Source organism: Glycine soja, chromosome 20 (genome assembly GCF_004193775.1).
Source record: "Glycine soja cultivar W05 chromosome 20, ASM419377v2, whole genome shotgun sequence".
Taxonomy (NCBI): domain Eukaryota; kingdom Viridiplantae; phylum Streptophyta; class Magnoliopsida; order Fabales; family Fabaceae; genus Glycine; species Glycine soja.
In genome coordinates, this window is record NC_041021.1 from 1,301,915 (window position 1) to 1,317,680 (window position 15,766).

The window sequence follows — 15,766 nt, forward strand, 5'->3', positions numbered from 1 at the left end:
GAATAAATTTTTGTGCTCTTAATTCTACTTCAATTTTTTTTTTTTCTTTATAGAAAAATTGTATGTATTTTTTCTTTCCAACAACCATCACTCAACTTCAGAGGAAAAGTACATAATCCCCACTCAGTAGACGACGATGTTCTGAAAGTTCAACTCTCAGTCTCATGGTCCCATCTTTATCCCAGGGTCTGCCCCTCTTTACGCCAGAAAAATAACGAAGATGACTTTTTGCTCTTTTCACTTCATCAGATTAAAAAAAATACTAAACAAATAACGTGACTAAGGAAAGACGACAAACGCAAATAATTGCGGGATCCGCGGATGGTCAAAGACAAAAACACCCATATAATAATAATAATAATAATAATAATAATAATAATAATAATAATAATAATAATTGAAGTAAACAAATGACTAAACAAAACTAAAAAATAATCAAAAAAAAAATTTTCGCTTATATTCCACCCCTACCCAATTGCTAAGCTATCTTTGTTATTTGATGACACAAACATGACTTTTTCTAATTAATAAAAATTTACAATGCAGATACGGAGGGAACCATTTCTAGATTTCATTGTGAGCCTTTCCCCTGTTTTCCTCTGCTATGTCTCCCATTTCAGGTACTTGTTGCAATCTCTCAGCTGTTGAAAACTGCGTGTATTTTGGACTTTTGATAGGGGGATTAGAATTATGGGGATTTGGGCCAATTGGGTCATTTTTTTTCTGAAATTCCAAAAAATCTGGAAACTCTAATCAAGGATCTCTCCTCTCTTTTAAGGATATACTAGTTTGTGGTTTTTGTTGTTCTTCTCCCCCCACTCAGAAAAAATCCACATCCCTTGTTATTAATAACAGCATAATCAATCCACTGTGGTCACCACCAGGCATGCATGTTAACTCCCAAAGTATAAAAAGGTTCAAAGGGTCATTCATTCATTCATTCATTGATTTGGGTCCTGGTATGTTGGCTATACTACTGCATAGATATTTTACAAACCAAGTAATATGTAGTAGAGTAGAGTAATTGGTAGTGCTATCAACATCCCAAATATAACCCTGCAATCAAATTTTCAAAATTCAGAAAAAAGGGCCAATTTCCAATTTTGTTACTTAAGAGAAAGAAAGAGAAACAACGTAAACTAAGAAAGTTTAGTTACTCACGCTGTACTAAGAATGGCTGGGTGGACGTTGTACTCCTTGGCAAACACAAATGGAACAATCCCTTGTGGTAGTGCAGCCTATGTTCAAGAATAGGTGCATATCCGTAAGCTAACACCCCAAATCTTTTTCTTTAAATAATATTTAACAGGTATAATCACATTAAAATTTCATATAAGATATGCTAGTAATAACCCTTTTGAACACACTCAACATTGTTGATTAAAAAATAAAATTCTTTAAAGTTTAAAATTTTATGAATTACACTATTTATTTAATTAGTTGTATTAGCGATATATATTGGTACCACTCTTCTATGTTAGAATGTATAGAACCAAAGTGTTCTTAAATATTCAAAATCTCTAACTTTGACTGTGGCATTCCAAGATATTAAATTAAAGTAATTTACACACGCAAGTAAGGATAAACAGTTTCCTATTAATCAAACATGATTACATGTCAAGGTTGATTACCTGAACAATAGCTACACGTAAGAGGGTGCCACGTAGGCCAACAGCGATGGAAGCTGCTGCCATGACGGCGGGACCTGTGAGGAATCGAACAGCCATGGCAAATGTTGCAACAGAGTTCCCACATGCAATTATCTTAGGTTGAAGAGCCATGAACAGACCTACAAGCACCAAACCCACAAAAAGGTAAAAACTCAATCACAACTTTTTTTATTTGTAAGAAATCTAAAACAGTCAACATAAAATTTATAAGCGTCCAAGTTAAGTAATTGAATTAAACCTTCTGAATTACTCCTCAATCTCATATTAGCTAAAAGGGTAAAAGGTGAAAAAAAAATATATAAGGCATCTAAAATTTACAGTCTTGGAATAATGGGGAAAAAATGCTTTTAAGTTTGATGTATGAAAAGATATTTGTAGTACTGCTTGATTCGTCTAAATCAACTACCTTTGCCTAATTTGGGTCCAAGAATGGTACCGGTGGTCCCCACCACCGCCCTGGACCGCACAGCCACGTTGTTCAAGACCAGACCCCACATGTCGGGGACATTGCACTGTCACTTATGCAATCCCCATACTATCGTCTAGTGAACAACATCATCTGCTTCTTGTGTTATTATGTGGTAACAAACTACAATATACAATGGACGGTCATCAGTTGCTTATTACTTGCTTTCCCCCAAATCCTTACTTTTCATAGATTCATCACACTGTCACATTCAATCAAGTGCCGGTGTACCCCGTTCATCTCATTGTGATGCCATTTTTCAACCAAACTATAACACAAATATTAAAATATTTAACAATAATTTACATATTTGATTTAATATATTTTTTAAAATTAAAAGTACAAGAAAAATATTTGAACAAAACCATTTAAGTGCTATCACACATGATGATTAGCAGTTTCTCGGTCTATTCAGTGTACGTTTTTACACTAGAAAAGGGGGTTATCATAAAGAAGGCTGTTTTAGTGAAAAAAGGAAAGGAATTACAAATAAAGGGGGAATGAAATTACTGGGAGAGCAAGAATTTGGGGAAATTATTGCACGACCACTTACCCAAGCTGAACATAGCCATTCCAAGACCAGCATCAGACAGTATGGAGATTGATTTCTCTATTATTTTGGGCATTTGCACATGCCACCTGCAATGAATTAATTTAATAATGATATATCAGACCTTCGTCAACAACAAATTATAAACACCACCCTACACAGTAATCAACAAAACCCTAAAAGTCAAAACCATGTCAAAAAATTGGCCACAATCATCGTCGTCTCAGATTGACTTTAATTTTTACTTACCTAAACGCCACGAGGGACCATATGACACCAATGAGGCTAGAGTAAGTGTTGGGGTTGCGGATAAGCTTCCTCCACACCATAATCAGTATGAGACGAGTCATCACACTCGCCGGAGGCATGTGTTTTCCGGCAACGGCAACGGCGGATTTCGGGTGTAGCTCCGCCGTTGAACTTGAACCAAGCTTGTTTAAACCACCGGGTCCTGCTTTTTCTCCCTCTTCATCTGCTTGTTCTCCTTCTTTACCTGGAAATTTCAATTCTTCACCACCAAACTCTCCTTCTGCTGCAGCTTCATTTCCAACCAACAATCACCCAAATCAAAATCATTTCCTCAAAATTAAGAAAAAAGGACCAAATTTAAACTCAGTTCTAGAAGTACTTGGAGTGTTGTTAACTTGTTATCCAATCAGAAACTCCAATTCTAATTGTTTTCTGTGTTGTTCTGACAAGAAAACAGAATTGAAAGTACTTAAAGGAATTGCATCTAAGTTTTGTAAAATGAAGAATATAGTACCTTTGTTGGTTTCTCCATTTTGAGGGTGGTCATCAGCAACCAACATCCTAATCTCCTTGGCCCCTTGTTCTGAGCGACCGGATTGATCAGACGCTCCGAAATCAGCCCCACTAAACACGTGGAGGCCGCCGGCTTCGGAGACCGGCGACGTGCTGGAGCTCCACACAAACATGTGAAGCTCCTTAGCATCGTGGTTGGCTTTGTTCCCACTGTTGGTAGGTTGAGCTACTTGAGGTTGAGGAGGAGGAGCAACTTGAGCTTGAATCTGTGGCTGAGGCTGAGGCTGAGGCTGTGTCTGCGAATTCTTGCTCACACTCTTCGTTAACCCGGAAGAAGAGAATTCCGGATTGGGAGCCGGATATGCCGCCGGCACTGTCTGCACGGCGGGATAGAACCCGAACCTCGGGGAGCTGATGGCCTGCTGCTGCTGCTGCGTGGTTGCAGCAGCAGGCGCACCGTTCTCCTCGAAGTTCGAGGGGCGCGGTGTGACCCCGCGTGACGTGGACTGCACGGAGTACAAATCCGCGGCACCAAAATTAGAATGCCTCGGCGCGTACCCCATCATGGAGTAAAAATCCGCGTGGTTGAAGTTGGAGCCACGTGGCGTGGGGTTACGCGACGAGCTGAGGCTGTAAATCTCCGCGCCGGTGAGGTTAGAGGGCCGCGGAGTCATCATAAAGGACCTTCTAGATGCATTCGACTTCCTAACCGTCACGTGAAGCTTCCCATCATCGCCGACTTCGGCATCCGTTTCCAGAAAATCCCTTCCATCGAGCGAAACGACGTCGGAATCAACCTTGAAAGAAACTATAGAAGCAGCGGTTTCTGGAAACTGTTCCATTATAAGAAGCTTCGCGCCGCGGTACTCGAAGAGGAAGAGGAGGAGCGTGTACCAGATGATGCACTGCAGCACCACCACCTGCACCATCAATAAGCCGGAGTATTCGCCGTACATGGCGATGAGCAGCGGGATTCCCATCACGAGCGTGTTCGGCAATGTGGAGAGGGAGAAAATGGTAATCATCCACTCCAGGCTCCCGTTGGCGGAGAAGTTCGTCCAGATTGCGAGGGCGAAGAGCATGATGATCTTCTGGAGCGTGTCCGCAGCGATGAACCGGAAGTTCATCGCGTAGGGATTGTTCAAGGAGATGAAGTGAAACGAAAGGAGCGGAACGGCGAAGATCGCGACGAAGCGGTTTATGCCGGAGCATTGGTCCGGCGAGAATATCTTCCACCACCGCACCGAGCCGTACGCTAAGATCATCGCCACGTACAGCGGAATCACCGCCGACATCACCGTGTAGAAATCTCCCCAGGTTATCATTTTCCCCTTTCTCTTAATTTCTCAAAAAAAAAAATGGAAAAAGCTTTGCTAACTTCCTAGTTGGATGGCATAAGAGAGAAAATGAAGAGCATAAACAAGGGTAAATTGGGAAGAAAATGAGAAAATATGTAAACGAGAAAACCGTTACTTAACTAACTGGTCTGAGAAGGGATATATGTCTCTCTGCAAAGGTTTATACACTGCAGTGTTTCTGAATTTGCTGATGAAGTGTTAAGAGAGAGAGAGAGAGAGAGAGAGAGAGAGAGAGGGAATCTTTGGAAGGCAAGGGTTTAGTTTAGTTTTAGCTTAGGCTGTACATATATAGACCTAGGGGAATAGGGTCATATATAGAAGGAGAAGAGGTGGATATATATGTATAAAACTATCTATTTTACCTATTTATATACTCATGGTGAGAAAAAAGGACTATAATTATATGATTAGTTTTATGATAATATGCAGATGAGCTTTTTTTCTCTCTTTTTTATTGTTTTCTTTTATTTGAGTGTCAATGAAAAAGGGGAAAGAGGTGAATGAGTTTAGGGGGATTGGGGGGGACCACTAGGGAACAGTGTGAAGTTAGGTTAGGAAGTGACCGCTTGCTGTGGTTAAGTTAACTCAACATGGGTTAAGCTAAAGGTAAAGTTGCAATAGAGTGATGGACCATGTGGTGGGGAAGAATGCGTATGGATTTTCGGTGACGTGGGAGCTCTAATGCTTCTTTTTTCCCTTTCCGTTTTTTTTCTTTTCTTTTTTCACTTTTCACTCTTCTTTCCTTTTCGTTTCTCAAATTTCCTTTTCTCAAAGTTGAAAAGCTTACAGCATTTGAAGAGGGGAGCTCCCGATAAATTATTGGATTTGATTGCAGATTTTGTGTAGAGTCAATCGTGAGAGTAATAGTTGGAGCTTTTTTTACTGATGCTTTCAGAATGATTTACCCTACAGGAGATTATTGATCACAAAGTCAACCAGGAGACTAAAACTAGTATTAGTAATGCCAAATTATTGTTCGAGGAACAAATGTGAACAGAAAATAAATAAAAAAATAACTTAATTACGTGAAAGAAATTAATGCTAACAAATAACCAAACTTTTAAGATCTGAACAAACTTTTTACTCTAACAAATATCTCACTGAAAACTTCAATTGGGTCTCAAATGAATTAATAACTAAAATTTAACATTCAAAAATATCTTTTATGACACTTTTATGCAACATAAACGCTCAAAATCTTTTCTATATTTATGGACAACTTATGAGAATTGGAGGTAATTAGGTCTTCTTATCACCTGACAATAGAGATAGATCTTGGCACATTCTCACTATTTGTAAATTCAGTCTAACATTCACGTAAATATGTTTTACATGTATGTAAGTATTTCAAAAATATTATCACATTTTTTTATATACATCACATTTAATTTGTGTCTTATTCGTTGGGGAACTCGCTTTTAATTTTTTTTTTACTTTTATTAACTATAACATTGTTGTCCTTCATTTTTTGATAAATTTACCCTCCAATTAATACCTCTAGAGAGCATTTTTATTCTCTTAAATTTCATTTATAAAGTTTTCTTTATCCTAAACAAGGATGATTTTATTTGAAAAATCTCTAATGGTCATGCTATATTGTCTTTCTTTAGTGTTAAAGTTGATAGTAATTGGTTTCTTCTCACAAATAGGACATATTTTATGTTTTGTATGTTGTATCTAATCAAGTTTACAATGTAAATTAATTTATGTTAACTTAGTTTTTGGTTCTCTAATATATTATTTAGGTTTTATTTTGTCCTCTAATTCTTTTTTTATTCAATTTGATCCTTTAATTTTTAAAATCGATTCAATTTGGTCTTCTAGTTTTTTTTATTCAATTTGGTTCTCTAATTTTTAATATCGATTCATTTTTTTTAAATGTGCATTTTTTTGGTTGTTTAAAACCACTTAGTGGAGGTTTTGAATCACTACAAAGTGTGATTTCTTTTTATTTAAACTGAATGACCAAATTGAATCGATTTAAAAATTTAGAGGATCAAATTGAACTCAAAGAAAACTAGATGATCAAATAAAATCTAAAAAATAAATTAAAGTACTAAAAATCTAATTTAACCATTAATTTATAGTACAAAGGATCATAACGGAAATCTTAAATGAATCCTGATTAACACATCAATAACATACTTCCATAATATTTTCATGTCATTAACTAAAAGTTTGTAGGTAAAATCTATCATTTTGAGGTTGTTTTGGACCTAAAATCATCATAGCTAGACAACATCATATACTTGTGTTTCATGGTAAAGATCCATGCATGCTATAATATTCAATTTTAAGGCTCATTATGTGCATACTTATACTTTAACCTTGACTTGTCTCAATATTGCTTAATTTTTTTAGTGAATACTCAATGCTGCTTAATGTTATAGGTGCATATGTAGAAGTACTTATTGTCCAAGAAAATAGAAGGGAGGGAGGGGAGAAGATGAAGAACTTGGTTGAGTCTATATGAAAACATCACATGTTATCTCTTACTAATACTCTCAATTTAGGCAAGAATTATAACACCTCATTTTTCATAAAATAAATTAAAAAGGTTTTTTTAGTTAAAAACAAATAGTTTTATAAAAATGGTGAGGTTTTTATAATTAAATAAATAAGGAGAAATAACTTTATTAAAATAATGGTTTGAAGGAAAATCAAAAAAAGGATATTTGATTTATTCATTTGATAGGAAATAAAATAGAGTATTTCTTTATAAAATAATAAATAAAGAAAAATAGAGTAAATAATAAATTGAAGGTACCCTAACTATAAGTAGAGACATGTTAGGTCAGTTTTCAGACTGACGATAATCTCTGCAGTTCCTCTTCTTTTCAATTTCTTTTTCCCTTCTCCTCCTCCCAAAACCCTATATTTTTCTCGCATACACTCAAATTTATCTCAGTAAAACGAAGATCTCAGACTCGTTAATCGTTGGATCATCATGAAATTTGAGCATCAGGCTCGGAACTCATTTCCAAACATTCTTATCATTGTAATTTGCAAAACAATGTTGGAGGTGAGAGAAATTCCCTTCGTATTGTAGCTTTCTCTTTTCCCGCTTAGATCCAAAACTGGTCCTAGTAAAATTACGATCTCGGATTTGTTAACCATTGGATGTGAAATTTTGACACCACCTTTGGAATCCCTTTCCACACATCTCTACCGTTGGGATTTGCGAAATAATTTCCACAAAGAGAGAAACGTCCCTCGCACGTTCACAGTAAAATGAAGGTTACAATCTTTTCTCCTTTTCTCTAACGCTTGAAAACCCTAACAGAGCAAACAGAGAAAAAGCTTGAGGAATCTTAGGGAACTGCTAGGGATGCAATTATCATTGTCGGACTACACACGTGAGTCCACTTAGAGGTAAGGGATGAGCACAATTGGGGTTAGAATGAACATGTGTAGGGATCCTTAGAGAAATAATTGGGTTTACTTTGGAATGTTTATTAAATTATAATTTTTCCTTTATGACTATAAATATGATATTGTTGTGTTTCACGAACCAATTGATGTCCTGATACGAATTGGTTGATAAATTGAGTGTTCTTGGTATTTTCGTATTTTTTTACCTATGATTTTGATATGATTATGTGAAATTGTTTGAGGGGTTTTACTCCCCATGTTGTGAGAAATATTTTTGTATAAATTTTTTGTATTTTGGATAAGATTCACTAGGTGAGCACGATAAATTATATTGTTGAGATCATGAAATTGTGATTAAAATTGTGTGTAAATGATAAATTGAATGTGATGAATTATGGGATAATATGTTACTTTGATATTATAATATTGTTATTGAGATTGAGTATAAATGTAAAGTTGAACATTTGTTAATTTGTGAGATATACGTAAATATGTGATGGTGGATTGTGACATTATGAGATGTTAAATTATGGACATGAGATTTGATTGTGAATAAGTGTGTGATTAATATTTGATGTGACAATTCTTTATGTTGTGAGCTGTGAATTATACAATAATCCGACTGGTGTTTATCTTGAGAAAAGTGTTTATGCACAGTGTTAAAGGAAAATTGTAGGTTTCCTAGTTAGGAACCAGTGTTAAATTGTAGCGCAATGTGTTAAACGTGATTGAAACACGAGTGTGAGATCATGGGTATTGTATAATTCACGAGCAGTGTCTGCGTACAAAAAATTGTTTTAGGGGTTGGACTTGAATCAGGAAGATGAGGCCCTGACGGATTCTTTAGAGTCTAGGCCTTGGGAGTAAAGACACTCGATTTGAGTGCTCCTTTAAGCCTACGTTGATCCCATATGGTTGGAGCATTCTCGTAAAATAAAGTGACTCTGATTGGTCACCTTGTGATTTTACTTAGTGAGAGTGACCCGACATACCCATTATGTGGTGTTGTCTTGTTATGTACTCCTAAGCGCCTCAGGGTGGTTTTTTACTAACATGATACCACATTGCATATAGGCTTGAGTCTTAGTATAATTGTTGCATGATGCTTGCTAATTGTTTATTATGAAATTGATGGGTGTTATTATGTCTTGACTTGAGTGTGTGATTCATGTGTAATGTGATGGACGATTGAAAAATGAATTTTAAATGATAAAGTGATGAAGTGACGTGAATTGTATTAAATTGAGCTATGTTATAAATACTTCTATAATTTATTTGGATTTCGTCTTTGTTTATTTTGTATTTTTTTTTTTGAAATGTGATAACTCACTCCTTGTGTGCTCTTTGTGTTTGGATCCTGTGATGATCTCGAATCTTGTGTTCGTGGAAGTAGATGACTAGGTGGATGACTTTAAAGAACCTCGTGCTAGAGGATGTTGGGACACAATACTCTGATAGGATGTGACATTGGGGATGAGTTTTTATCTTAATCCCATGATGTTATTTTATTTTATTTTACCTCACTCATTTAACAAAATTCTTTTGTAAACTTTGACAGTCTTGCTCCAAGCCGAATGTGTATTTTTATAAGTTTTATCTGACAATATTAAAGCGAATGTGAGCCTTTTATCCTTTTGAAATGTTTTTATTTAAATGTTTAAAAAACTATTAATCAATTCCACATTTTTATTCCTTTTATTATTAATACATATATGTGTGGGACAAAGGGTGTCACAAGAATATCATCAGATTCTACAATTAGCATGATCATGTAACATGGTCCATTTTCTGGGTGCCCTTTTGTTGTTACAGGTTCTAGTTGGACCATGATACATAACTAAGACAATGGATTAATATTATGCAAAGTTAGTTCATAATATTGCTTATAATAGAAATTTTGTGATGACATATATGATATTCTTGTTTAAATCCAAAGCATCAGCCATAGACATCATAGATTTGATTTAACGTAAAATACTTAAGGAAAATTCAAGTTTGTTGTTTCATCGAGAGGTTATAATTCTCCAATTGTTGAATTGTTAACTATGGAATCTAATCAGCTTTAACTTAGAGCAATGTCACATTTGTTTTGCTACTATATGAAATTAATATTATCATCTTGATTATGTAGAGATGTGGACTGTGTATTGTTCTTAGTGACACTGCTTTCTATTAAAAAAAATGAAAATATTTTAGGAATGAACATTGAGAATACAAATTTGGATGTAAATATTTAACTTACTTGACTATTATAGTCTTCTAACTTATAACACCTTTTTTTTTTTACTGAAATTGTTTAGTACTGGATCACTCCCTTTTTGATACCTAATTGGTCATCAAATTTTATGGTAATTCAAACAATACTTATAATAGGAGAATTATTGACAAGAATCTTCTAACTTATAACGTATTTCATGCTTAAATTGTTTAGCATTGCTTCACTCCCTTTTAATCCCTAATTAGTCCTCAACAATTTTTATTGTAATTCAAACAATACTTATAATAGGAGAATCATTAATAGGGTTTCTTCGAAATAGCGATAAATATTTTGAAGGTTGAGTTTCCATCGATGGAAATTGAATATGAAGGTAGTGTCATTTAATTACATACCTTCGTCTAGTGTCTATAAAATATCTACTTGTTCATAATGAATACATATTGAACATAACTTTCTTTGTGTAGGTGTTGCATTATTGGTAGATACAAGTGATAAAATAAATATAAATATACAACTTAAGAAAAATTGTATAATCATAAATTATTTTATAAGCTTGATCTCCTACTACTAAATGCAATATAACATGTTATTAACAGGAAAAAATCAAGCGTTAGACCATGGTTTATTCAAATAATTTTCTAAACAATACTATTTAAATTAATTTTTAACATATTTTTCCTTCGATGTCTAAAAGCAATCTAGAACATTTTCTAAGCAATTTAAGAACATATGGTGTCATTGTAATCAATATGACGTAAAATATCTCATTCCTATGATGATCTCAATTTGAAGCAACCTACCCCGAACCCCACACTTTTCTTACTTCACATAGCCAAATCCAAATTCAACTACAAATTTTCAAAAAGGAAAGTAAATAAATATATATTATGTGCACATGGTCAAATTCCCCACCACATCATCATGACAATCTTTAATATATTTGGCTATGGATATTTAGGAGTGCAATAAAGTTTTTAAGTGTCAAACAAATAATTACAAATGACAAATTGAATTCAAAGAAAATTAGATACCTAAATTAACAACTTTTACAAATTAAGCAATATCTCCTTATAGACATATTACATAAACATACCTTTGCAATAATATACAAGTCATTCTTAAGCAGAAAACTAAGTTACATGCATGATACTAACAAAAAAAATTAAATTTACACAATATACACAAAATAATCGCAACCTAATTTTTATTCTCAACATAAAAGTTGCATGACAATTAATAAGCAAGAAGGTAGTACACTCATAGTATTTAATAGTGGATAGTGATGCATAACATCGCCCTACAAAAATATCATAGCATGATAGTGGTAACGGGATGATCGATATTTTTAACCCTAAGTACACACACACACATAGGAGTTTGCTAACATACTCTCTTGTTAGAATATTTTAGAAATCTAAACCAAATTATTTGGACTAAAAATCCAACTACTTCTTTTGTAATAATAATTTTATTTAAGGATAATATGGTAATTTAATGTTTATATTTTTAAAACTCAGTTGTTTCTCTCCTCCACTCATCGTTTCTCCTTATCCCTAAATAAATTTATTATCACAAAAGAAGTAGTTGAATTTTTTGTCTAAATAATTTGGTGTAGATTGCTAAAATGCTCTAACATGAGAGTATGTTCACGAGTCTCATATATATATATATATATATATATATAAAGACACCTAAAATTAAAATTAAGATTCACAATAGTTTCTCAAAACAACATATCACCATATCCAAAATAGAAAACTTCAACAAGTGGTCTTATAGCCTTGAGGGTATAAATCACATCAACCCAAAAAGTAGACATGAACATTGTGTCAGTTGCTCTTTTTCCTTTAGTTTCCTTGGTTACCTTTGACTTCAACCAATCATCAGAAGTAAACATCCTTCTACGTTTTTTTTTATTATTATTATGCAACCTTTATAATGTGAGGAAGTTTGTGGCAAACATTGTCACTCCATACCTAACCAATTTAGTTATGTTGTTGAACCTCCTCATATTAGTCAATACCAATGGGTGGTTATAAATATAGACCACAAGACTAATCCCTTCTTGGATAGTCTTTTTCACTCTTGTTGTCTTGTCAATGTCTTTTAACATTAAATCAAGACAATGGGCAACATATGGCGTCCAAAGTAAATGTGGTCTCTTGGCTTCCAACAACTTACCTAATTTTTTTTCATAAACTAAAATAAGAAATAATCTTAACAATTTAGAATCTAAAGTTGTTGTTCGACAAGGTTAAAATTCAGAATTTCAACATTCAAGGAAATCTTAACATTTAACAAAATTTAGAATGTCAAGATTCTTACCAATCAATTTAAAGTTGCTTTCATTGTACGTAAACACTTGAACAACATTGTTGTCTCCAATCTCTTCAACAAAACTATACAACAACTCAAACACTTTTTCTCTGATCTTCATGTAAGAGGAAGCATCAACAGTCTTGGAAAACATAGTACTGAATGGACAATTGACTAAGAAATTGATCAAGGTTATATTCTTCTTATCGTCCATCCATTTGACATAATTGTGAAACCAAAATTTTCTCTTTCAACGACAAGATATTTAATTAAATTATTTTTGTACTCAAACTATTTCTTGAGAAGAGGAACTTTACATTCATGATAGGAAGGGATCTTTAGATACTTTTCATAATTACCAATTGCTTCAATCATTAACCTGAAGCTTTTTTACCTTACAACATTAAAAGGAATGTTGTTTTTAAGGAAAAAAAAGGGCTCCATATATTGTATGGTCCTTGATCTTGCCTCTTTATCAACAACATCAATCATGTTTGTTGCCCAATTTAATAATTTCCTTTAGCTTCCTAAAAAATGATAAATCAATGGGACCTTTAACATTTTTCCTTTTCTTGACAGTAAGTGAGCTGCATTTTCCCCTCCTCATTTTTTTCATCCATCTTAGTTGCATATGCATCCTTCTAAGCCTTTTTCTTCTCAAATGCTTCCTTTAGCAATGCTTTCACATCAGGGGCGTTTTTTTTTTACAACTGTTAATATCTCCCTTAATTTCAATATGATGTATCTTTGCCCGAATAATACCACCAATGCTGGTATGCAAACAAAAATCACAAGTTACAACCTTCTTATTGTTGATATCTCAAAGGCTAATCCATTTCCAAGCCATGTCCAAGTTAGGGCCAATAGGTTTCACTAATCCATTAAAGAAGGTTGGTGGTGGTTGAATGGGCTAAGAGGATGGATGAACAAGTTTAGTGGGTGAAGCTGTAATTGCTAAAGTTTAAAGGAAATAAGAAGGTTGAAAGAAAAAGAAGAAGAAAAAGGTTGTTGAAGGAATGTTGCATGTCATCGAAATAGTCACCGATAACATTGTCAGAAGAAGGTTGAAGGTTGTGCAAAGATAGGGTTGAGAAAGGGTGAGATAATGTGGGAGACAAAGGCTGAATGTCAAACTGGAAATGTGGGTTTGTTTGGGTATAAAATGTGGGGTTTTGTCTTTAAGTAAAACATCTCATTTGACTTGTAAAAACGTTAAGTGAAGCGACACATTTCACTAAAATTTTTTTAAGAAAAAAACCCTAGTGAAACAATAGCATACAAGTCGTCTTCTTCCCTATACCTGAAATGTCGTTTTGCGACTGTGGAGGCTGTGAAATTTCACAATATGGCATGAATAGTGGTGTGTCCGCTGCAGGACCAAGATGCGATGCGACACAAGGTTTGCTTTTCTCTGCATCTCTGCAAAAGCGCTCAAAAGCAACATTATTGACAACTAGCTATTCAATTTCTGAGTTGATTTTTGTATCTTAAATTTCTTTAGTTTGTGAATGTTAAAAATGACTTAATATGAAAAAAATACTCAAAAGACTATTTTCTTGGATATAAGATTGTAGTGAAACCATTTATATTGAAGGAGAACTAAAAGTAACTCATGTTGAATGAATTAATATAAAAAAAAAACTTGGGTTATCTTTGCTTCTATTTTGCCTAACAATTTCCTTAAATAGACTAAAAGTTCTAAACGTTGAAAACACTGTTTTGTGAAAAGTTTCAAAACACACTATTACTTTAGGAATTGCTTTCTCTTTTAAACCGCCATGAAGCAATATTTTCTTTTACATAAGTTAGAGATTATTTGTACCCCTTGAAAACATTAATACATGCATAATGGAAGTTAATTACCAATAAGAAATCTAAAAAGATGTCATTAGCCAACGCGTTACTTTTTTTTTTAAGAAACCGACGTCTAATCTAAAAACACGATGTTTCATTTTAATTCCTTAATTTCACGTGATTGAGACATTTTATGGAAGAGTTAGAAGATATAGGAGTGCATAGGAATCATTACTTTTCCAATGATACATAATGATAAAGGCCAGAAAAATCTTCAAAGATAGTAGTTGAAGAAATTAAAATAAAAATGTATTTCTTGAAAGGGGGGTTAATTTATAACAACACAAATGATGTTAATTTTTAGGCTTTAATTGCCTTCATGGTTAGTATAAAGATTTTTCTATTATCAATCATTTAAAAATCAGCTTAGATATAATTTTAAGATATTAATGTTAAAATTAAAAGAACTTACTATATAGAGTAATCTTTTTTTTTATGCTGCTATATAGAATAATATAAGATTGGATAATCGTAATAAATTATTTACATTATCAGTATATTCTATACAAATTTTAATTTTTATACTGTTTAATAACTTTTTATTCAATAATTTAATTTCAAAATATGTTTTTAATCAAATTAAAAATTAACATCATATAAGTGATATTTATAAAATCTTAAATTAATCCAAATTTATTTAATGCCTCACTAATATACATAAGAAATAACGTAATATATACTTTTAAAATATATACGCAAATAATGAATAATATATAATTATAAGAGTTAAATATGATTTTAGTTGGTGAAAACTTTCAAATTTTACATTTCGTTCCTAATAAATATTTTCTTAACCTTTGATCCCAGAAAAAAAAATTGTATTTTTCCCTTGTCGTTATGACTTTGTTAACTTAAAACATCAGTATCCGATAGTAAACATATCATCAGTTGTGCTAAAGAGATTCAGAGACCAAAAAAGGAAAAATAAAAAATATGTTAGGAATCACTTATAGAGCCAACATATTGACAATAATGAAATAGGCAATAAAAAAAGGACCAAAATTAAAATTCAAAAAATCTTATAAAAACCAAAAACATATTTAAATATAATTATAATTTAATCATAATTTAATGATTAAATTGAGAAAATTCACATTTTATATAAAAATATGGATGGAAAAATAGTTAATTAAACATATGCCAATGTTCCTATTGTGTAATTTTCTTTTTTAAATTAAAAAACATGGCATATTTTTAGAA

The 15,766-nt window shown here is 33.1% G+C and overlaps 1 protein-coding gene across 4 annotated transcripts; it reads right to left on the bottom strand.

The window, feature by feature from the left end:
* Window positions 1-352: 352 nt before the first annotated feature.
* On the bottom strand, window positions 353-5,134 carry LOC114402621 (auxin efflux carrier component 7-like). 4 transcript variants are annotated; one of them, XM_028365270.1, is made up of 8 exons: window positions 3,709-5,134; window positions 3,450-3,674; window positions 3,238-3,265; window positions 2,936-3,194; window positions 2,690-2,775; window positions 1,632-1,789; window positions 1,162-1,238; window positions 353-1,056 (listed from the first exon to the last, which is right to left on the bottom strand). In XM_028365270.1, the coding sequence occupies exons 1-8, from the start codon at window positions 4,771-4,773 to the stop codon at window positions 990-992; spliced, it is 1,965 nt and encodes a 654-aa protein (XP_028221071.1). In that variant the 5' UTR covers window positions 4,774-5,134; the 3' UTR covers window positions 353-989. The 4 variants fall into 4 exon arrangements, 3 of the variants coding, with proteins under 3 accessions (XP_028221071.1, XP_028221070.1, XP_028221068.1); XM_028365269.1 differs by lacking the exon at window positions 3,238-3,265 and having other exon boundaries at window positions 2,936-3,218; window positions 3,450-5,131; XM_028365267.1 differs by lacking the exon at window positions 3,238-3,265 and having other exon boundaries at window positions 2,936-3,224; window positions 3,450-5,130.
* Window positions 5,135-15,766: the final 10,632 nt, after the last annotated feature.

Coding starts and splice junctions, on each gene's coding strand:
- LOC114402621 (XM_028365267.1), bottom strand. CDS start 4,773: ATGATAACCTGGGGAGATTTCTACACGGTGATGTCGGCGGTGATTCCG. Junction 1,790..2,689: donor AATGGCTATGTTCAGCTTGG/GTAAGTGGTCGT, acceptor TGGTGCTTGTAG/GTCTGTTCATGGCTCTTCAA. Junction 1,057..1,161: donor CCAGCCATTCTTAGTACAGC/GTGAGTAACTAA, acceptor ATTTGATTGCAG/GGTTATATTTGGGATGTTGA.